This window comes from Caloenas nicobarica, chromosome 4, assembly GCF_036013445.1.
Source record: "Caloenas nicobarica isolate bCalNic1 chromosome 4, bCalNic1.hap1, whole genome shotgun sequence".
NCBI classification, from domain to species: domain Eukaryota; kingdom Metazoa; phylum Chordata; class Aves; order Columbiformes; family Columbidae; genus Caloenas; species Caloenas nicobarica.
Window position 1 is genome coordinate 22,598,062 of NC_088248.1, and position 21,796 is coordinate 22,619,857.

Genomic DNA, 21,796 nt, shown 5'->3' on the forward strand with positions numbered 1-21,796 from the left:
CTTGATTAGGTGTGCGTTTACACCCCCACAAAAACTGTCTTGGCTGGATTCCTAGATTTTGGTGGTACTTTGCACATTTATGCTCTCTAAGAGGTTAATCTAGAAATAAGTCAAACTGATAAAGGCTGTATCGTGTAGTCTACTTCTGAGTGATGATTCCTGGGTGAAAGCTGTGTGTGAATGATTTTAATTCTGTTTCTGCTTAGAAGCTGCTTGAAGTCCAGGTCTTTGTTCCAAAGATATGTTGACATTAGATGTTTGGACCATTTGTTGTTTTGCCCATGCAGTGAAAGCAAGCCTTCCAGTATTGGAACGTAGTTTCAGGCGTAAAATTAGGAATATCTTTTCCGTTGAGGACTTTGTATCTTTTTCAATGACTTATAAAACTTTTATAACTTTGGCTGCTATTTCTTCTTCTCTTGTGGTAACTATCTATTCAGCCATTAATTTGATGCATATTTGAACGGTGTTTTCGTGAGGGCAGCCGCAGTTACGTGAATGAGTTCTCAATCCAGAGCGAGCGTCGTGATCCCAATGCTGTAATAGCTGCAGCCTCTTTTGAAATCTTCCCAGTTGTACAGAACTGAGGAGATTTTTAAATAGATACATCAAAACTTGTAAAGGCAAAGTGGCAGCTCAAATAATAGCCTGCTATATGCAGTTTCATTGTATCTGTCTTTATTAGATAAGGAATGTGGAATTTTGTCTTTTTATTGGTTATGTCATACATCTCAGGTAATTCGTCTTAGCTTAGGATGTATGGCATGTAGGAGAAGTACTTTCAAGGAGGAAAGGCAGAATCATACGATGGCCATGTGTGCAAAATCAGCTCAACATTGTTATTGGGTTTGGATTTGAGGATCTAACTAGTTAATCTAGTTATAGGGTTTCAAACATTTTGATATGAAAAGACATTTTATTCACCTTATTAATTCTGCCTTGAAAATATTTCCTCTTAGTCCTGGTCAAAGCCGCCCGTCAATGGTCTCGTGGATGAACACTCCGTCTGCTAACCCAGCTGCCACAAATCCTGCACCATCCACTTTCTTCTTCCCCAGCCCTGCCACTGGGAGTGACAGAGCAGGGGAAAGGTACGGTTTACACTTCCACTTTTGCTGGTTATTTATTTGCCTCCTTTTTTCTATTTTTAAAAATATCACTAATTCATGTCTTCTGCAGTATGTGACAGATTATCTCAAATCAAGAAATGTAATGTTTGTGATTTTGACAGAATAAAATGCCTGTTTTGTCTTACTTTTCCTTTGAGCACCTTCTGGATACAAGGCACATGGATTGAGCCAGTGGCTTGTTGGATAATACAAGCAGACTTGGATGAGGGTGGTCAATCAGGTCTTACTCATAGTGTCTCCCTACTGTGTTGATTTTCTTACAGTGTCCTTCGAAATACAGATTCTTTCCTTTCCCTAGCCACCCATCTCTAATTTAAGTTTCTCAGCCTGGCCTTCATGCCTCTGAAAGACTTTCCTATGTCTTTACTTGTATCTGTTCTTTTGTTCTTTTTTTTGAATCTCTTTTGGCCTGCTTTCCTTCTGTCTTGCTGCTTCTTCCCTCCATGTTGTTGTCTATCTTTTGAAGTGTTTTCACTTTCTTCTTTGAGGATCTTCACCATCTTAGCTTTTTCCTCCAAGTTTTATAATATTTGCTTTGCAACTTAAAGTAGTTGGGTATATTAATAAATTCTTTCCAATGCTTGGTAACAAAAATTCTGTTTCTCATTACTGGTTGCATTTTTCACCAGAACTGTCTGTTCGACTGCAAGTTCCTTGGGGCAGGGAGGATCTTTCCCAAAGTTTTTTTGTGTCGTTGTTGTTGCCTGGCCTCGACAAAAGATGATTTAATGGTGTGGGTGCTGTGTCTAAACAAAGCATCATTGGGCAGCAGCAAACTGTCAGTTTGTGAAGGCGTGATTAAATAAGATGTGCCAAAAATACTTATATATTCCAAGATCTCTGCTTATGGTACTTGGAGAAATGAGTTGTTTGGACAAATTCATATTGATGGCTTATTACTGAGCATCCTGAGAACACCTCTAAAAGAGTACCTGAAATGTTAGAAATCTTACTGCGTTTAGGACAAAACAGCACCTTCAATAGTCTAGTAGTGTTGTATTGTAAACAAATACAAAAAGAGAATTCTGTAGTGATAGTGACAAGCTGAATTGCAAGATTCACGTAAAAACATTTCAGAAGACATAATAATGATTAGTCTATAACCTAAGTATAGTATGCTTTGCCTACTGTTGATTTCATTGCTGATTAGCACTTGGCAACATTTTAACTGTAGTTGAAATTCAACTACCATAAAAATAAGTGTGCATGAAGTTGGGAGTATGATATTCAGAAATGCCAACAGTAAGCTGTGAAGCTTCAGCTTTTGCATTTTTGTATATGAATTATAAGCCTGTAATGATGCATGTGAGATTCTGTTTAAAGTTTTACTCATCTCCAAATGAGAATGGAGAGAGAATGGTTGAGAGTGTCTTCATAATAGTCAAAAGTGACTATAATTCATAATTTCATTTTTCAGCATTGCCCACCGAAAAGCACGAGCAGTTTATCCATGTGAAGCAGAACATAGCTCCGAATTATCATTTCAGATAGGAGCAATTTTTGAAGATGGTAAGTACTGCTTGAGTAAATATAAAGTAATGAAAAACAAATTGACAGAACTGTTAAAATGGCTTTGGGTGAAAATACAAGCCTCACTGGTATTCTGCCAACGCTGCTGATGGCACACAGGTGGTGACGTAGAAGATTTCTGGTACATAGAATCTACTTAGCATATGAGAAGGCACTGTGAGGCAATGCCTTTGTCTTCTGGTGAGCAGACACATTCAATTAATTTTTCAGCAGCATTTCAATGTGTTGTAATACCAAAAAATGTTGTTCAGCAATCGAGAAAACCATCTTGGCCTATGAAACTGTATTTTTAAAATGTGAACTATTGTTGTAAAATAACATGGGCTTCTGTTTGCAAAAAAAAAAAAAAAAAAAAAAAATCTGTTTAAAGATTTTCAAGCAGGCAGAGTTCCAGATAAGGCAGGTGGTCACTGGAGAGAAAAGGAAGTGTTTACTCTTTTGATCAAGGGGCGCCTTACTGGGTGTATGTACTTGTAGAAAGCAGAATATTCACTGAGGTGCAGAATGAAGGTCTGTGTCTAAAGATTTCTCTAGACGCAATTATAGTATTACGTTTGAACATCCAGAAAGTGATTCCTGTGCTCAAGAGCGTGTCACTCCTCAGTGAGCTTTCATGGCTCTACTCTTCAGGAAATGCACAAGGACCTCAAACTGGCAGGAACGCTTTTAGTTTTTAAACCTTATGCCAATAACTACTGTAATACAAACTCTAAAGATGCAGAAGACGACATTAGAGTGTAGTTTCTTTCTGTTGCAAGGAAATTCCTATTATAAGAAAGAGATGGTGTGGAATGGCTCAACAGGGCCTCAACAAATTCAAGCAATTATTGTTACTTAAATGCAATTTAATAATAATTCTAAGCAGAAATTAACTCATAGCAGCAGCACAGTAAGAATATTGTTTGTTACAAGACCTTGATAAAAAATTCCATCCATACTAAAACCCAGAAGACACTTAAGTTTGGCCAAATCTTCATCCAGGTTTCAGGCAGACTGAGGGATTCAAAGTGATCTGAGAATTTTGTTCGTAAGAACCTTGTGAGTACTGAAACGAATATTTCAGTCTTTCAGTCTGTCTAGAGGCAGGGGAGTGGTAAGAGGCACACTGGCCTCTAAAGAATCTGGAAATTCTGCATTGATGCCTGTTTCCTTCTCATCCATTGTCAGCTTTTAGCTTGCTGCCAGGTCAGAAATCTGATATGTGCTTTCCAGAGGGAAAGTTGTATTTAATTCTGCATGACCAAACATGCTTAGGGGATGTACTGCCCAGTCATTCAAGTACTCCATGTGAGAATCATTGTTTGGATGTCCAGTAAAGGAAGAGTATTCCAAATTCCCAATTTACATCCAGCAGGAAAAAGAGAAAAGTACACGATCTAAAACAGCTGGAAAGCATCAACCTGCAGGCATTAAAAAGCTAACTAAAAATATGTCTTATATTTCCCAAAATGCACCCTGTTAACTCTCTTAGCACTGGATGTGTGTGGGAAAGTTTTTCTCATAAGCAAAAATCTTTTCATCCTGTTCTCCGTAACCCCAGTAGAACATTCCTAATTTTTTTAAAGAGGTGAAACTAATAGGAAGCTCAGCAGAATCTTATTTTTTAGCATGTACAGCAACAACAAAATTGCACAGACATAGACATTTCCTTCTTTGTGATGCTTGTTTTAAAGCAGAGCGAGCACAGAACATTCCCATCTTCTGCCTCCTCCCGAACAAATAAAATAGTGAGCCTGGTCTAGATTGCAGTTCTGCCTTTTTTTTTTTTTTTCTTCAGTGTAAGGTGGTCTGGGGTGCCCACGAGGTTCCTCCCTACTAGCACCCACTTTACAAAATCATACTTGATGTTTCTTATTAGAGCTGTCTTGCAGGCAAATCACGTTTGAGTCAAGTTAGGTGGGAAACCTTTTAACGATGAATTAGCTAAATGATTGCTCTTTAAAAATTCTCTAACACCAGTTATCTTAATTTAAGGGTTTTTTTTTAAAAACATGACTGATGGGGATCTTCAGCAGACCTGAAACTGTACAGGGAAAAATCTGGTGCATGGAGGACAAGATCTCATGCACGGAAGAGAGCCATTTCTAAGTCAGAACAGCAAGGGTTGCAGGCCTGTTGTGTTGGCATGGGATAAGAAAGTCTTGCAAGAAGCAATTGCTTCTGTATATCGCGCGTTTGTGTGAGAGAAACATTAAGATTCTTTTCTTGTGCAAAGTGATCTCTGGAAGTTACGGCAAAGCCACTGTGGTGTTGGCGCATTGCAGCCTCAGTTGAGTTTTTCAACTAGAGAGCTGGATTGTCCATGAGCAAGTACTGAATTGGACTCTTTGGCAGCTTGTGGAGAAACGTTTCAACTGTAAGACTCTTTTTCCATATCATCATACAAATAAGGTTGGAAGCTTGGGAAAATGTTACATGGATTGCATTTTGAAAACCTAATTGCAGTTTTCCAGTGGGAAAGATCACATTTCCTTAAAAACATTTGTTTTGATTTATTCCACTGCATCCTGGTTATTTTACAAGCGTTGTCCTTGCCTTGCAGGGCTTTTGGCCTAAGGCGGGCTGTGGATTGGCAGAAAAAAGGACAGTGTGCAAGTAATAAATCAGTAAAGGGATGTACATAATAACTGGTCAGTCCATAACGGTTCCCAATAGATTATGTCATGGATGGCCCTGTCAGTATAGGAAAGTATTCTCATTAAGGTGCAAACCAGTCTCCGTATTTGAAACTTCTGAAGTGCCTCACAAGGCCTTTTCTTTTTGCACTGGGCACTCCTGTGTCTATGCTGCCATCAGATCCCAGTGAATCAATCCAGGTTCTTTAGCTACTCAATTTAAATTCCCATATGCCCTGATAAAGCCCCCAAATGAAGAATTAAAGTAGTAATACATCAGTTCTGCAGCTCTACCAATAACCTTAACTATCAAAGTGACAATGCATCAATCAAGTTGACATACAGCTAATATCAACCATTAAAGTAACTGTTAAATTTATGTCTACTAAAAAGTGCTGCTTCCATTAGTGAAGGTTTTATCTCTCTCTCTCCACCCTGCCTGTTGCACTTTTCTAATCTTCTTTTATCTGTCACTGTTTGTTGAGTTTTCTCCTTTCTCTTCCCTCTCTCTTCTGCTTTGTTTCCTTCCCTTTTTCATTTCCCTCCCCTGTTCTTCTTCTGTTTCATCTCCGTTGGTCCATAGATGTTGATTGCAGCAGTTCTCTCTTATCTGTTGTTATCCTGGATGAATATTTCTGGCTGCTTCAGCCTGAGACAGGGTAATGGCATTTAGTCAGTCTTGCACCTGTCTTAGCTGCTAAATGTAATGTTGGTGCAAGAAGGTGAGAGTTTAACCTTTACTCCATTTCCTGTATCTAACAGGGGAAAAAATGTGTTTTGTGTCTCAGGCTATCAAGGTTAGATTTACTAATACTTTAAATTAAGCTTTACATCAGCTGATAGGAATGTGTATAGAATCTGAACATTTGGATATTCAGGTGTTTTCAGTATTTGCATGTACGTTGTGCTACTGCAAATCCCATAGTCTTTCCATTAAAGTGTCATGGAGTATAAACACTAAGGCGCCATCTGGTAACTTAAGAAGAAAAAGCAAAGTTTTCTATTTAATTGAATTGTGTAAGAAAATGAATAACGTCATCTGAACAATACCCACTGGATTTTTTAAAAAAAATCTTCAATTCAATTTAGCTTAGGCTGTGCCAATATTTTTATTTCCCAGTTGCTCCAGGCTATATTATTGAGAGCACATAACAATATAATTCAAGTGGTTAGAGGCAAAGCTTGAAGAGTTTGCAGCTGGATAAGGGCACATATGGGAAGAAACAGAGTATGATCTGAGATTGAGAGAGACATATGCTGGCTGTATATTTTGTTGTTGTTGTTGAAGCAGATATTCCCAATATTCGTGGAAAGAATAATCAGACTGCCTGGCATTGAAACCTTGCCAGCCTTGGAGCCAAGTGTTATTAAATTTCTGGTTCTTGAAAGAGACTGCTTAGAAGTCAGTAAATGGGAATTGCACTAGAGAGAAGAGTTTTAGATAGGGTAAATGGTGTTTACACAACAAAATTCCTTGGCAGTATTGCTAGTGGGAAGGCTTCCTGAAAACTTGTCAAGATAGCTCTCACCAAAGCTTGTTACAATTTTAAAAACCAGGAGTCAGGGGAGAAAAAATATGGGGAAAACCAAGAAGGTGTTTTGTTAGTAATTTTCCTCAGGAAAGGTGTGGCACCCATCGTCCCTACCAACCATAGCAGGAACACAGAAAGCCATGTTCCCACAGCCAGAACCATCCCCCTCTGTCTTTCCTAGTCTAACAAAGCGCCAGCCTTGCTTCGTCTCCCTGGTTTTGACTCCAAGGCACTCTCTTCCCTCTTCTTCGTGCTGTGGCTTCTGGACTGGCTTTTTATATGGTATTGACAAATGAAGGATTTACATAGAAGAGAATTACTACTCCCAAAATACTATATTGTACTGTATGTGCAAAGAAATTATTTTGTTGAGGTAAAAATGAGGCTAAAGCCACTTCTTTGTGCTCCTTTTGTCTGTGGATTTCAAAGCACTTGGAAACATTCATGTGCATTAATTATCTCCGTTTTACACCTGGAGAAACTGAGTGTACAGGCCAGATGTTCTCCTTTTCAGATACTTGCGTGCCATTTGGAGGTAGTTACCTCAGACTGCTGCTGAAAGTTACAGTCACAACTTTGCCAGTAAAAAGTACTAGATGAACACAACCAAATGCCTACTGACTTTGCTAGAAATTTTTAGAAGTCACTGAAGGTGGTTTGACCTTTTCCACTCTGACTTCGCTCCTGCCAGCAGTGTTGTGGAAGCAGTGGTCTCCAGAAGAGGAGTTCTAATGGAAAGCTGAGTGTTAAAATGGGAGATGTTTAAACTGATGTGCTTGGCATTGTACTTGGTGTGTGTGTGTGGAACTGTCAGAGATGTTCAGGAATCAACTCAGGAGAAAGACCCAAAATCTCAATGTCTATGCATTGGGTCACCAAGTTATAGCACAGGGTGTTCAGCAGCAACTCAGCTGATCAACCACTTGCCTCTTTTTTAGGGTGAGCCAAATTATTCTTTGGGCACTCTCGCTATTCGTTGTACTCACTAGATCTTCACCAGCTATAACAGGAGCTTAGACACTTCTGTAAGGGAAGTCTTAGTCTGCAAGCTGAATTCCACCTTCACCGATTTGTCATGCTGTAGCAGTGTGTGTGCTCTCATTCACAAGCCTGAGCCTTTTTAGGCAGACTTTTTTATTTGTGGCCATGCAGTAAATCTTTAGCAGAGTCAGGAAGAAGACCCCTTAACTCCTAGCCTTGTGTCCTGACCTCACTTCTGCTTCTCACAACAAACTTAAGGGAAACAGCAAGTTTTTAAATTTCAAATTTCATGCTAACCCTAAGTATGATAAATGTTTGTGTATTTCTGTGGTCAGCTTTACCCATAGGGATTGTTTAAAAAAACTCACAGGGATTTCTAAACATGGAGGGCTTGCAAGCGCATTTTGTTGCTTTAATTTAATTTCCTGGTGGAAAATTGGCCACTGTGATTGAGTTCTATGGAAGTGTATTCTGGTGGTGTAGTGGTTTTAGCAGTGAGATTTCTGTTGCCCACAAAATGCAATTCTCACTTACGTAGCTTGTTGGGGTCATTACTTTGTTTGGTAAAGCAGTCCAGCAGAAAGGGAGGCCTTCTTGTGCCAGGCACCATACATATTAGATTTCCTCTCCCATTTCTGTTTCCTCCCCAAAAAAACTAGTGTCCACAAAGGTGTGGAAATCAGTATGAATCAGTGTCTGATTCAGTCCTGCTAAAGTTAGTGGCACTGAGGCAATGAACTAATACCATTGTGGAAATGAGTCTTGGTCTCATTTGTGGCTGAGACCTGTGAGCTGCCAAAGCAGAACAAGGTCTGCTTAAAGCAATGGGTCTCTTGGAAGAGCTGCTTGCAAATTACATGTATTTGCAGTTAGATAATCATCACACTGGCAATATTAAAGCTATTTCCTATGGAGTGTACAGAAAAGTAGGAAAAAATGCTGGAAATGCCAAGTTAACCTTATTGTGTTTCTTGCTTAGATGAAATCAGAAAAGCTTTTACTTGGAGAACTAATTGTGAGTTGGAAGTCTGTTGATTCTGTTTGTCCGTTTGAGTTGGGGTGATTGTTTCATAGCACTCGTCATCATACTGATGGGCAGACATCCTCCTTCTCCACACTGTGCCACTGCTAGAGTGGGACCGCTGGAACGGCCTTGCAGCAGGTGCTGAGGAAGCTGCTGTCCCACTCTTGGCTCTCAACTTCCCTGCTATTTCCACTGTTGGAAGAGGTGTGGCTTTAGGTGGTGGATCTTTAATTGGTTTTGTTGTGTAGTCTTACTATACACTTGTTAAACTTGGTGGAAAAATATTTAATTTTCAGTTCTCTGCTCCGTATCTTTTACAGTACAAATATTTTCCCCTCTTGTCCCTATCCAACATAAGACTAGGTCCTATGGGATGCTTGGTCCAATAATGAATGGTAGTTTTAAGGGTACTGTCTGCAGCGAGGTATTTTCAAATGAGGCAGGCCTGAGAAAGTGCTGAGAACTGTAGTCGTTCACTGAGAAGAAATGACAGAAAGGGGACACTATGAACCACCTTCTCTTTTTCAGAAATAGCCCATGTCCTGGGTTTAAGAAGAGTTGTGCATGATAGCAAAATGTCTTTTGTGTCGTAAAGTGTTTTTTATTTTAAATGAACACTGTTGTACACTTATACTTTGGAAATGGATTAGTAAATAAAACAGGATCGTTGGAGCTTAAAGCAGCTGTTCATTTGGACAGCTTCGACATTAATTTAATTTACCTACAGAAGCAGTCAGTGATGTATGTGGGTATCTTAACCCTTCTTGTGTAAAGTGGCAGAAGTCTTGCCCTACCTGACAGTCACCAGAGCTGCTGAATATTAAGAATTCTTTTTGCATTTTTAAAAAAAAATACTGATCTCAAGAAGTGGTGATCTTAAATGTAATCTTAGTGCTAACTCTTTTGTTAGTCTTCATAGAGTCTAAAGGAAACTTCTGCTAATGATGAGGCCCTGAGCTGTGTAACGTACATGTATGATATTTAATTTCCCAAGCTCAGTTCTACTGTCCGTGTCTAGTCTTCTGGTGTGAAAATGGTATGTGACACTCAAGTCCAATTGCTTGGGCATTGTGCATTAAATCTGAACATGCTGTAATGTGCAGAGTTCACTATTATGTTATCAAATGTGTTTAGAAAATCCTCCTTTTGAAATTTGCTGTTGTGTTGAGCCAAGTGATTCCGTGTAGTTCGAGCATTTCCTCCCCTGGGTAAATTTTAGGTAAATTTACATTTCAGTGTGATCTCCTCAGATGAAAGTTACCCTTATTATGAACAGGCCTTCAATTTATAGATACTAACATGCCAGTAATATCTATCCTCTCCGTCACGTCAGTTGAGGTTGTGCTCCAGAGGACAAGTAGAAATTTCCTACTTCCAGGTTTTCTAGTTGTTTTTCTTCCTCATCTGTCATTTTTGGGAGCTTGTTTCCTGTAACACAGATGTGTTTCATAGGCACGGGAGCCTTCGGGCAGAGGTTTGGCCGATGCTAGAGCTGCTGGCAGATTTGCTGGCAAGGGTGGAGTTACAGCCGCTGTGGTGGAGCTTCTGCAGGGAGGTTTGTGGTGGTGTCAGCACCGCAGTTTGGAATGCACGGGTACTCTATAATTGTGGAATAAAATGAGAAAGGGAGAGGAGGGCCTGCTAATTACTAATTGTAATGTAAGTTACACTGTGTGTAGAGATCCTAAAAGGTAATTTTCTATGTTTGTTTTTTTTTTTTTTTTTCCTTTGGAATCTTTCTGTCGGACATATTTATTATAAAGATAAGCCTAGACTTTTGTTCTGAATCTAAACTATCGGTGTCATGGAAAGCAGTTTTGTTTTCTGAAAACCATGGAGGTATAGCTGTGGTTTACACCGTGGTTTCTGAGCACAGCTTCTAGCTTCACTGACAATAATAGGACACAAGGGAATAACTAGGGGAAAGTCTGGTTTAGGTGCTCAAATTTAGAGCCTTACAATGCTTTTGAAAGCGAGACTTAACATGTTGCTGTCTCTTAAATGTTATTTCACTGATTTGTAGAAGGCTACAAACATCCCATTCTGCAATGTGTTAATGTGTTTTAAATAAAGCCCTGACGTGGCTGGCAGCACGTTTCAGCATTTGTCTGATCTCCTCCCTAAATAATGTCTGTCTTGGAAATGCTGTGAGGATAAATTAATATGGTAGAGAATATCATAGGTTGCTAGAAGTGTAGGATTTTACAATTACATAGGTAAGTAGGTACCTGTACCATATTCTTGTAAGAAATTTGAAGAGGAATTTGAGGACTTTTTAGTCTGTTTTCCAAAGAACCAAGGCTTATGCTTCTTTTTGAACTTCCTGTGAAATGTAGTCAAATTATATATAGGAAGCCAGATTTCATTAGTTCTATTGCTCACGGAATAAGTTGTGGGGCATTTGGAGTCTGAGCGGAAATATTGCTTATTTTAGATCCATGGATATTTTTGCATAAGCTTTGGGATCAGCAGTGGGAAATACTTAGGATGGCAGTAAGGAACAAAGTGTATAGTTCAAGCCTTTCCTTCGTGGTTTGCGAATAGCACTATGAATTTCAGAGTGAGAATTTAACCAGAATGATTTAGATTTTGTCCATTGGTCTCTTCCCATGGCAACTTTACTCTGTGAAAGGGTGACACTTGGAATGAGATCTGGTTCATTTCTATTTCCCCCATAAACCTTTATGTGCTTACTTTTCATGCTGAGTAAGATCCTCCACCATTTTTCTGTGGCTCTGAGCTTCCAGATTCATCACCTCTGCTCAAGACAGGTTTTTGGTTGTGCTTTGCCCCCAGCTACTGAAATTCTTCACCACTTTTTGATACGAGTTCTAACTTCTCCCCAAAGGTATCTAGATTTTCTATTTTATAAACCCATCTTAAGTTCCATTAACTGTTTCCTTAATGAAGTCTCCTGTACCTAAAAGCTATTTCACCAGGTATACTTAGCAGAAGACAGTTCAAGTGCCTATATTGCACAAGTATTTAAGTTAAGTCAGTCATCTTCTTCATCTTTCTTAGCCAGATTCTTAAACTGGTCATTTGAGAAAACTGGATGTTTTTATGGATGCTTTGTGTGGTGTCATGGAGCTAAAGCTAAAAGTACTAATTCAAGCATAAAAAGATGCAGTAATTTTTTTTCCCCTTTTCTTTTGCAGTGCGATTTTCCAGAGAGCCAGGCTGGCTAGAAGGCACACTAAATGGCAAGAGAGGACTTATTCCACAAAATTATGTTCAGTTTTTATAGCTTTGTGCATTGAACGCCAAGAAGGTGTACATGGTATCCATGGATTTTTGTTATAGTCACTTCTCTCTACTTTTGTGACTGCTTTTAATCAACAAAGAGCCTGACTGTGGGTTGAAGATCCTAAATCTGTATTATGTTGCCAAATATGAATTACAAAAAAAAAGATTCTTTAAGGGTTGGAATGGGTGGGGGTCAAGAAAGGGGGATGGAGTGATAATTTTTTTAATAGGATGGTTTTCGATTCTAAAGAGCGGTAGTGGTTTGCAAGATAACTAGCATTTTAAGTCAAATATTTAGTTGATCTGTGACTCAACTATCAGTTGAAGATGATTTTTGTAAACTTAATGTCCTGGACATGATGCATCGATAACCAGCATTTTTAACAGCATATTGAGTTTGGAAAATACTGTTGGATAAAAAAAGCTATCATGCTGATAATTAAATTATATTTCAAAGTGGAACAGACAATATGGAACAGACACTGGTAAGTAGAATAATAGGTATCAAGACATGACATTTTTCAAATGTCTTCAAAGAACATGTTTGTTTATGTTGTGTGTTTGATTTCATTTATTTTATAAAGGTAAGACACATGAACTTTTATTACAGGCTCCTATATGTCATGGTTCCTTTGCTACTCAAAAATATCACTGTAAATGAAATAAAATGTTATGTGCTATTTGACCTAAGTCATTCCTAAGTTGGAGAATGTTTTGCTCTGGTTCTGTAAGTTATGATGTGAAATAATTATTGGCAGCTGTACGCAGTCAGCCACAAACAGGCTCTAAAATGGATGGGGAACTTTCCTCACTTAAATAGGCAACTCTACAAGCTCGAGCCAAATGAAAAAGAGAATCTCTGGCTGTGATCCTTGTGCATCCTGGAGGCATCTTGCATTTTATCTGCTGTCTGTCTAGCTTCTCCTTGAGCTTCACATTCTTCCTTCCCCGTAATTGTTGATTGTAAGGTGTTGATGGTACTTCATAGTATGAGTCCTCAAGTAGCTGTCTCATTATTTGTAGAACTATTTGTGTGGTAAGAGAGCTAACTGTGGTCATAGAAAAAGCTTCCAGAAATCTTGTGGTGTAGAAATCTGTGCCTTGTGATTAAAAAGAAAAGTTACGTGCAGTTTATCATTCATCTTTGTATTTTTCTCTCCTTCAAGACAGACCCTCTGGGAGGCAGTGGAGAGGATGCAGGAAAATATGACGGGATGACATGCTAATACAGGCTCACTTGTTAAATTGGACTCCATGGATTTTGAGTCACTTACTGCACATATACTTAGCTTGCATGTTTTTCTAACTAATGTGATTAGTAACCCAGTGAATGGTTAATGCTGCCTTAAGGTTGGGATGGCTTTCTTCCCCCCTTAGAATTTAACTCCACACCATTATTTTGTTTCTTTGCCCAGACCACTGGAGTGTGCACAAATCATTTCCAGATGGAGCAATGGTGGGCCAAGTCAGCACAGCTCTCCAGCGCTAAACCTCATCACTTGGAGGAGCTTCATTCGGTGTATTCTCATGGTAGCTGAGCAGCGACTCACTGCTGTGTCGCTTTTAGGCAATTCTTATCTTGGCGTAGTGGCTTAGTGACCCAAGCACGAGAGATGACTTTTTGACTACTGTGAAGATCAAGTTCTTTAATTTGCTCCTTGACTCAGGATTGAGGAAATAGCTGCACCAATGCATACACCAACAGAGAGCAGGTCTCCTTACTCTGATTTGTTCAGGTGGCAAAGCACTGTTGTGGCTGAGTGTTGTGTCACCTGGGCCCATGACTTGTTTGTGGATTTAAAGAGTCGTTCTGGAGGCAGCAGGGTGTTTGTGTGGCCAGATTGTTTTCATGGCTACTGGTTGGTAAAAATGTTGAACGAAAAGGGAGAATGTAAATCTTTGGTATCAGCCTCATAGGTGTGGCAGTGAGGTATGCCAGCTTGTCAGATAGCAGAGCTGTGATAACTTGACACAAGCTTTCTAAGTCACTTGCATTTGTTTTGTTGTTGTTGCATGTTTGATTTCATTCTGGCTGCTGTCTTTAAAAATTCTCTGGTGGTGGTTTATTTATTTCGAGCAGATATTTAGAAGAATAAAAGACTTAGCGTGTCTCTTCAGTCCTGTGACCCTATTTGCCTTTAGCTGAGATGTTTTGAGATTCCTGTTACTTCTGGAGCCACACAGAACCCAAAGAAGAAAACTTTTCTATTGGGGAATGATACACTGGGCAGAGGTAACACTAATCCGAACTTTCTCACATCCTAGACGTTGTCTACAGGCAGTGGTGTAAGCTGAGCCAGATCAGATCCCCCAGGAAGGAGGAAAAGGGAATCTGTTGTGGAGAAAGCCTGCGAAGGGCTCTTTTCTTTGGCCTGGCAGCAAGAGTGGTCATTGTCCCTGGTCTGGCCTCTCACAGGGACCTGCTCTTGTGTCACAGCTGTGGGTAGAGGTTTAGCTTAACCTTCCAGCTGGGTTCCCCTTCCCAGGCGCTGATGACTCCACACAGAGTCAGGTACTTGTCAGTTTTAAGAAAGCTGAGACTGCTGGTAGTGGATGACACAGTCTGGAAATCAGAGAGCGAATGGGGGGGGGGGGGGGGAACCAACAAACACAACAATATGTTGTGCTTTTTATGCAAAATTATGTTTTATGCAAAATTACGTTTTATACAAAATTACATTTGCTTCGCCATCACTGTGGGGCCAGAGATTGAATCCTTCAGCCTGGGGATTAAGGTCGAATGTGTGTTTGCTGAATAATTAATGGAAAAGCTGAGACTCCCGACTGGCTGGGATCAGTAGGAACTTACAGTCTGTGTTAGTCACTGGACAGGGTGCAGCTCTGTGCTTGGCTGGGCAGCATGTTCACTCTGCTGGGTGAAAAACTCAGGGATTTTCAGGCTGCTGAATGTTGTTAATCATTGTCTCATCTGATCTTCATGGCAGGTTTCCTTCTGATGCCCAGTCTTTCATTGGAATTGAAAGAAAAATCTCATTGACTGATTTATCTGCCCTGTAATGAAAATAAGTGTTCTGCTACATTGCTTACAGCTTTTGGTAGCTGGGCGTCTGTAATTTTATCATGGAAAAGACTCAGGGAGAAACTTGCCTTTCTCAATGCTCTGTTCCTTCTTCTCTTAACCCATTTCACAATTCTTACCTGGTTTGCAACCTAAAGAGTCCATCCATTGCTGACAGTGGGTTTATATAGACTGTAAATGCACCAGCACTAAACACAGTTTAACTGAAAGTCTTCACTGCAGTTTCACCTTTTAAGCTAGATATGCCTTGGACATGATTTTCTACATCAGAGTTCAACAGTGTGCCCTCATCTGTACTTGAAGGAACCACAGGTAAGGAGCAAAGAAATTTCATCCTGTTGACATGTACAATTAAAACATTCTTTTAAAAACCTTACACTATGGCATGTTTTACCTAGCAAAATCTTTGAAATGAAAGAGCACTTTTTTTCACGCCTTTCTATCTCAGTGATATACTTGTCATAAACTCCCGTTCTCTGTAGATACCTGAAAGAAAGCAGTGTCCCAGCTTGAGGTCAGATTACAAGTTTGTTAGGTTTTTAAGTAGTAATAGCCTTTTCTTAATTCTAGAACAGCATATGACAGATACATCTGCTTCTAAGCAGATGGGAAATTTTTCTTAACACTGCTGATCCTCTACTATTCTTTCCTTTTGACAATTCAGCAAACAGAAGGCAGGTGCAAGGATTTTCTGGCAATAAAAAGTTTGTGTAACTCGTTATTAAAGAAAAAAAAAATGCAATTAAATGGAAGCTTACACCATAGACCTATTAATAGCTTCATCCAGAACTTAGCAGTAAATACTTGAGATAGATAATACACAGAAAAAACCAGGATAGCAAGAGTTTTATTTCCCCTTCTAAATTTCTTACTGTAATTGGAAAAGACCTGGCCCTGAGAAGGCAGTTTGATTTAGCCACTGGGGAAACCTGATGTATGGAAAACAGTGAGTATCTCTGTTTCCCAGGAGAAATTCTAACTTCGGCCAATGGGTACAGCAGCTCTCGGTTACCTGAAACTGGAAGCCAGACTTGTCCAGCTGTTGGAGGTTGCTGGGTTTGTTCCTTTGAGTGGGATGCAGCAGTGTCAGCACGTCCTTTGGCAAACATGGTTATCCCAGTTAAGTCACCCAAACTCCTCTTTATCCTACAGCATAAGGAGCTGCTCTCTGGCTGAAGCCACCATATGCACTGCATTGTCCAAATTAGTAGAGCTTGATAAACCCCAAGAGCTAGATGTATGAAGAAAGATGTTATATTGCATTGTTACTTACTTTATGTTGTTTAATATTGTTTCTAGATGCGCAGAAGCTGGTCTCTAAGGATATCACTGCACCAGCAGCTATCTGACATTAAAATGCAAGAAATACTTGCAATCAAACCAGTTTAATTCATATTAATTCAGATTTGTACAATTTGTATTAAAAAAAGGAAAAAAAAAAAGGAAAAAGAAAAATAGGTACTTGCAGACATTAACATAAAGACCAAACAATATATTCTATTTATTTAAAAAGCTTTAAACATACAGAAGCAAACCCCTAATTATAAATGCATCATTATGCATAGATTTTATTGTTTACACCATACTGCTGGCTGCTTTTATTTTTCATCCAGGAATCTATTTAAACTCCAAGAATTCTTAAACATTCCTCTGAGCTTCCTGGCCTCAGAACTGCTGTCTATCTTACCAAGTCATTGACCTCCAGCTGAAAACATTGCTCTAAAAAAAGAAAAAGTCAAATCTTTAATAAACAATTAAAAGTGCATTAACTGTAGAATTGTTTAATTTCATAAATGTTTAAACAAGTCAGTGAAAAACACCACCCTGTGAATTAGCTTTTTGCATTACTGATTGTAAAGTATCTTTTGAATAAGATTTTGATATTGCAAACTTTAGTCTCTTCTATTTTATTTTGCGCAACTGTTCAGTCGCACGATGTGTAGTATTCCTGAAATACCCACTGCAGTACACTAACGCTATTTTACATGTTTAACTGTGTATACAATGCTCTTGCTGTATATCCCCGTTCCTTCTTACAACAAAATAACGTAGCTCAAAGAACAGAAGCCCACTTCTAAAAGATGGTTTAGTTTGTCTTGTATTTTGCAGGAGACAAATGCCTATTTCATTCTAAACAAATCCAAAAGAACATAACTTCCCAGTAGCTAAAAACTAAGCTTGTGGGGTTTTTTGCTGTACACAGGTTTAGATAAAAAAAGTGATGGCTATTCTGCTTAAGTGTCCTTGGTAAGAGAATACTGCCTCTTACAACATCTATATCCAATTGTATCTATTATTTCAATGATCTCTAGCAAAAAATAATCATCAATGAATGGTTTCATAAACAACAGGTGATTAAAGTAAAGGATTTATTGTAATCTGCTTACAGTTGTTTGCAAAGACAGACATACGTTTTTGCATAAAGATATAAATTGCTTTTTAAAACTAATTTAGTGTGTTTAATTATATGAAGTTTCTGTGAATTATGAATTGTACCAAACCAAGATTAAAAGTAATAAGGTACAAAAATAGGAGCAAACAGACAACAATTTGGACTGGGACAGGCATTTAACAGTGAAGTGTAGAATATGGCTTTGCTATTTCAATCAAGCAAAGTTACTCTGAGACAGAAAAGGAGGCAGTAACTTTGTTAATATAAAAAGCTGCTGCAGACTGTATTCACCCAGAACCTGGCTTTAAAATTTTCTATTTTAGACTTAAAAAAAAATGTAAATGAAAAGATGAATGTATGACTGTTTCTTTACTGTAAACAACCAGTCTGCATGCTGTGTATCTAACATTGGAAGTTTGGCTTTCATATTGCTGTGCAGGTCAGTATTTAAAGATCTGCCTATGAATTAGACTTCCAAAATGCAAATAATATATGTATGTATATATTTATATATAAAAAACCTCTCTGAATACAGTCTTTACAGATTATCCATTGCATAAGGCAGGTGTCATTTAAAAAGACAAGTAGCACTGACTGTCTTCAGTGCACCAAAGCGCACCTCAAAATTTGGACTCCAAAAGGGCGCAGAATTCTTAATTCGACCACCATTTAAAAGAAATGCTACATTCTGACCGGCCAAGGGACAAACTAGAGCTCAAAAACACCAGTGGCACCCAGAGAGAACACTATAGATTAGGACTCTGAAAACCTGTTCTACTTACATGAGCATACAGTAGCAACAGTTGAGCCTCAGAAAAGTTCACCTGTCCTCTCTTCTACTCCAAAATTCCGTATTTGCTTAGAAATTGTGAAATAGTGAAAATGACCTCAAAAAGTTTTTCTTTGCAGTCTTATTCTAGAGAAAACATTTTTGAGACAAAATCAGACCAACTGAGTTGAACTCCTAGTGTGAACATTTGTCTTTTCAGATGTATTCTGATTATTACAAAAGCGCTTACAAAATTACCTACGGTTTATCACTAAAAATTCTACTCGGCTAATCTGCCCCTTCATCAGTACCTTACCATCCTTCTTCGCACCAGTACAAAGCTGTTCAATATACTTACTGTAATGATCTGCATGTTCCCTTCATCAGAATCAGAAATTGCTCTCCCCATCTGAAATAATAATCTGACCTTTTAAGATGTTTTACGTATCCAGTATTCAAAGGAAAAACAAACAATCTGGGAAACTTAATAAAAGAAGAAAAATCATTCAACATCTTATTCACCCCTTTTCCCCTGAGAGAGAAGGGGAACAGAGGGCAAGAACTCACTACATCATTAAGCTGGCGAAAGCTTTGGAGAAACTGTAATTTGTCTTGTTAAATGAAACCTTCGTAAAGTGGCCAACACAACATAGTGTAGTTTCCTACAGAAATATGAAGCAGGATTTCTAAGATGTGCTCAGGTCACGTATGCTTGCAAGCGAGACAAAAGGCAGAAAAAAAGATAGAGGAAAACAGAAAGTCTTAAATACAACTGAAAAGGTTAAGTGTGGTTATTTACAACAGATACTGTAGGATGGTAAATTAGATATGATGCTAAAAAAGGCACAGCTTTCCCTTTCTTAAATACACTGTAAACGGTTCATTATGCATGCAGAACATTTCACTTTACAAAAAAATTACCTTGTTTGTTTAGACAAAGATAGTACTTAAATAGTCTCCAGCAAAATAGAGTTCTTTCAAAAATACTTTCCCATTCATCCTATTAACCATTAAAGATTTTTTTGTCTCATTTACAAAAGTTCCTTACACCTTATTTCAGGTCCTTCACAATTTATACATACAGCAATGTACAGTACAGCAAAAGACTGCAAAAAATTATTTGTAAAGCCAGCACAATAGATACTATAAATTGATACCAGGGCATTTGTTTTCACATCTCATCCTTTTTAATTAAATAGTAAATGGACACTTAACACAGTGTATATCATCTATGAGGGGATAACATGGGATAACAAATGCCACAGGTGGGGATAACAGAGTATTCCACACCAAATGTTCTGTTATTACTTTACACGTTAGGGTTTGTTTGTGTGTGTCTGTGTGTATATATGTGTGTATATATATAGCTTTTGTTGTTTATTTTTTTTACAAGAAAAGAATATTAATGCCCCATATTGACTTTACGTTTTATGTGCAAACCAAGGGTAAGCTTTAAAAAGTTCTCATTAGTTCTTGAACCCTTTTAAAACAAGCAAACAATACCAGAAACTACATGGCATATTTAAAACTCCATCTGTTAAAATATCAAAATCAAAGAGTTATTGACTAGATATGGCTTTTCATCCGGAGGAACAGGAACATTTTCTAAATGTTTGAGGGTTATGGGGTAATTTCCGAACATCTAGGTCTTGCCAAATCCAAGTCAACCCTTTTTCCATTCCCCAAACCCTTCACATGATTTTAGACTATGCAAAGACTGCTGAACAAGTGTAGATAGCATGTTTAAAATATGGTTTCTTGAGTCCTTCATGGGTGTGGAATAACACAGGGAAACTTAAGGCAAAGTTCTTCCATTTAAGACATTTTCTATCACTTCCTGTGAAAGTACAGGGGCTTGGCATTCCCAGATTCCACCTTTGGTAGCTGGTCACTGATGATTTCCACCAGCATAGCTGGAAACTCTACTTTCAGTGCCTGAGACTCTCGAAAGGTGTAGAAACAGAATTCCAATAAGTCACTAACAAGCTGAAATAGAGAAAGAAACACTTTTTAGGAAAAACACTGAGAATTTCACATGCAAACTACAGCTTACTGATAATGGTGGATTATCACCAAGAAATGGCATCTCACTCTGACTTGGCAGTCCATTTGCAAGGGTTAAAAAAGCAAATGACCTCGCATCCCAAAGTGCTACTTAACTGGTTAAAAATCAGCTAACTAGAAAAAACCAAAATGCCTCAGATTTGATTTTTCAGCATAACTGCACTTTTCATTTCACTAACAGGCAACTGGCTACCATGAAAACTACAGGTACTCAATGTCTATGAAAATAAAGCCTTCTGCTCAGAGCGAAAAGATCAGCCATAAACTATTGCATCTCTAAATTTCAGCTGGATACATGTTCGTTAAATCACATTATTTAGTTCAGTGCACTCTCCAGGGCCCACAACCTACAACTGCCTGAGCAGCTGATGTTTTTAGCTGGAGAACATGAATGCTGGGTCACACTGGAGCATTTCAGGTTTTATAGCTTCACGGTCTTTACGAAATTGTTCACCTGATACAGCATTTCTATTTATAAATACATTTTTTTTAATACATCCCAAACTTCTTCTCCCAAATGGCGACCAACAGCCATTTTGTAATCCTAAGAAAGGATGTTAACAGGAACATGAGCTAAAGTACTAAATGGTCTCAAGGTACCATCAGCTTTTTGGTGCATACAAAAAAAAATACCATGTGTCTTCAAAGCACCAACAAATTTAGTCTGAATTGGACCTTGTCTCACATTCTGTTCTTCTCATTTGTCCGTTATAGAGCTTCATTTTAGTCTACACGTTATAGGAAACTTAACCGCACAACAATGAACATTATTTGGCTTTTGAGCATTTTAATTTGTCTCTTGTTTTGTGCTATTTTTCTCCACACAAAATGGCAAACTGCAGCTTACCTTTGCTATAAGAAAACATGCCATTAGAGCATGAGAACTGTGAAGATACGAAGACCTTTTCCAGCATCACAGCCCAGGGAATTACTTCTATTTTAATGATAAAAATATGGCAAAGCAATCTCATGACTCAACCTACGGGCACTTATTTGTGATATTTAGTAGTAAGACAGTACTATTTCAAAACTAGACTTTTTTGACTGGTGTGATCTAAATGAATCTCCTAAAGCCTTACAAGTTGGACTCCTTGTAGTGTTTTGTTCAAGAAACACGCAAGTCAGTCAAGACAGAGGCAACTCAACTTTTGTGGCACTCGTGACTGAAGCGTATCTAGGTTCCAGTTTGCACATTCCTCTCCACTGCAGTTCACCAAATTACTGTGTTGTGAGAATGAAGAAAAACAACAGCCTCTGCTCTTTTAAAACTCAAAAGTTATGCAGAGCTTGATTTTGGTGCCTTTTGTCCTTGCAAAGGACTTAAACCCTTTTTGCTTGTTTAGTTTATCAAGTTTGTTTGTCCTTTCAATTCTTAACATGTAGAGTTGCACTATGCAGTAAAGCCCGTGTTAAAGTAATAAAACGAAACTTCTGCAAGGTGGAAAAGGAAATTAAAAAAAAATACAGGCAGCA

The 21,796-nt window shown here is 38.5% G+C and overlaps 2 protein-coding genes across 8 annotated transcripts in view; one reads left to right on the forward strand and one right to left on the reverse strand.

The window, feature by feature from the left end:
- The window catches only part of ARHGAP10 (Rho GTPase activating protein 10), a 147,291-nt gene extending 134,077 nt beyond the window's left edge, over nt 1-13,214 (forward strand). For 4 of the 5 annotated variants that reach the window (XM_065633193.1, XM_065633194.1, XM_065633197.1 and 1 more), the window contains 3 exons: nt 960-1,091; nt 2,548-2,639; nt 11,971-13,214. In XM_065633193.1, coding sequence (XP_065489265.1) covers nt 960-1,091; nt 2,548-2,639; nt 11,971-12,059 — 313 coding nt within the window. In that variant the 3' untranslated portion in view covers nt 12,060-13,214. The remainder of the gene's footprint in view (nt 1-959; nt 1,092-2,547; nt 2,640-11,970) is intronic. The other variant, XM_065633198.1, reaches the window with a different exon arrangement.
- Nucleotides 13,215-16,623: 3,409 nt separating this feature from the next.
- NR3C2 (nuclear receptor subfamily 3 group C member 2) overlaps nt 16,624-21,796 on the reverse strand; it is a 206,029-nt gene continuing 200,856 nt past the window's right edge. For all 3 annotated transcript variants that reach the window (XM_065633639.1, XM_065633640.1, XM_065633638.1), the window contains one exon: nt 16,624-20,245. In XM_065633639.1, the coding sequence (XP_065489711.1) occupies nt 20,090-20,245 (156 nt within the window). In that variant the 3' untranslated portion in view covers nt 16,624-20,089. The remainder of the gene's footprint in view (nt 20,246-21,796) is intronic.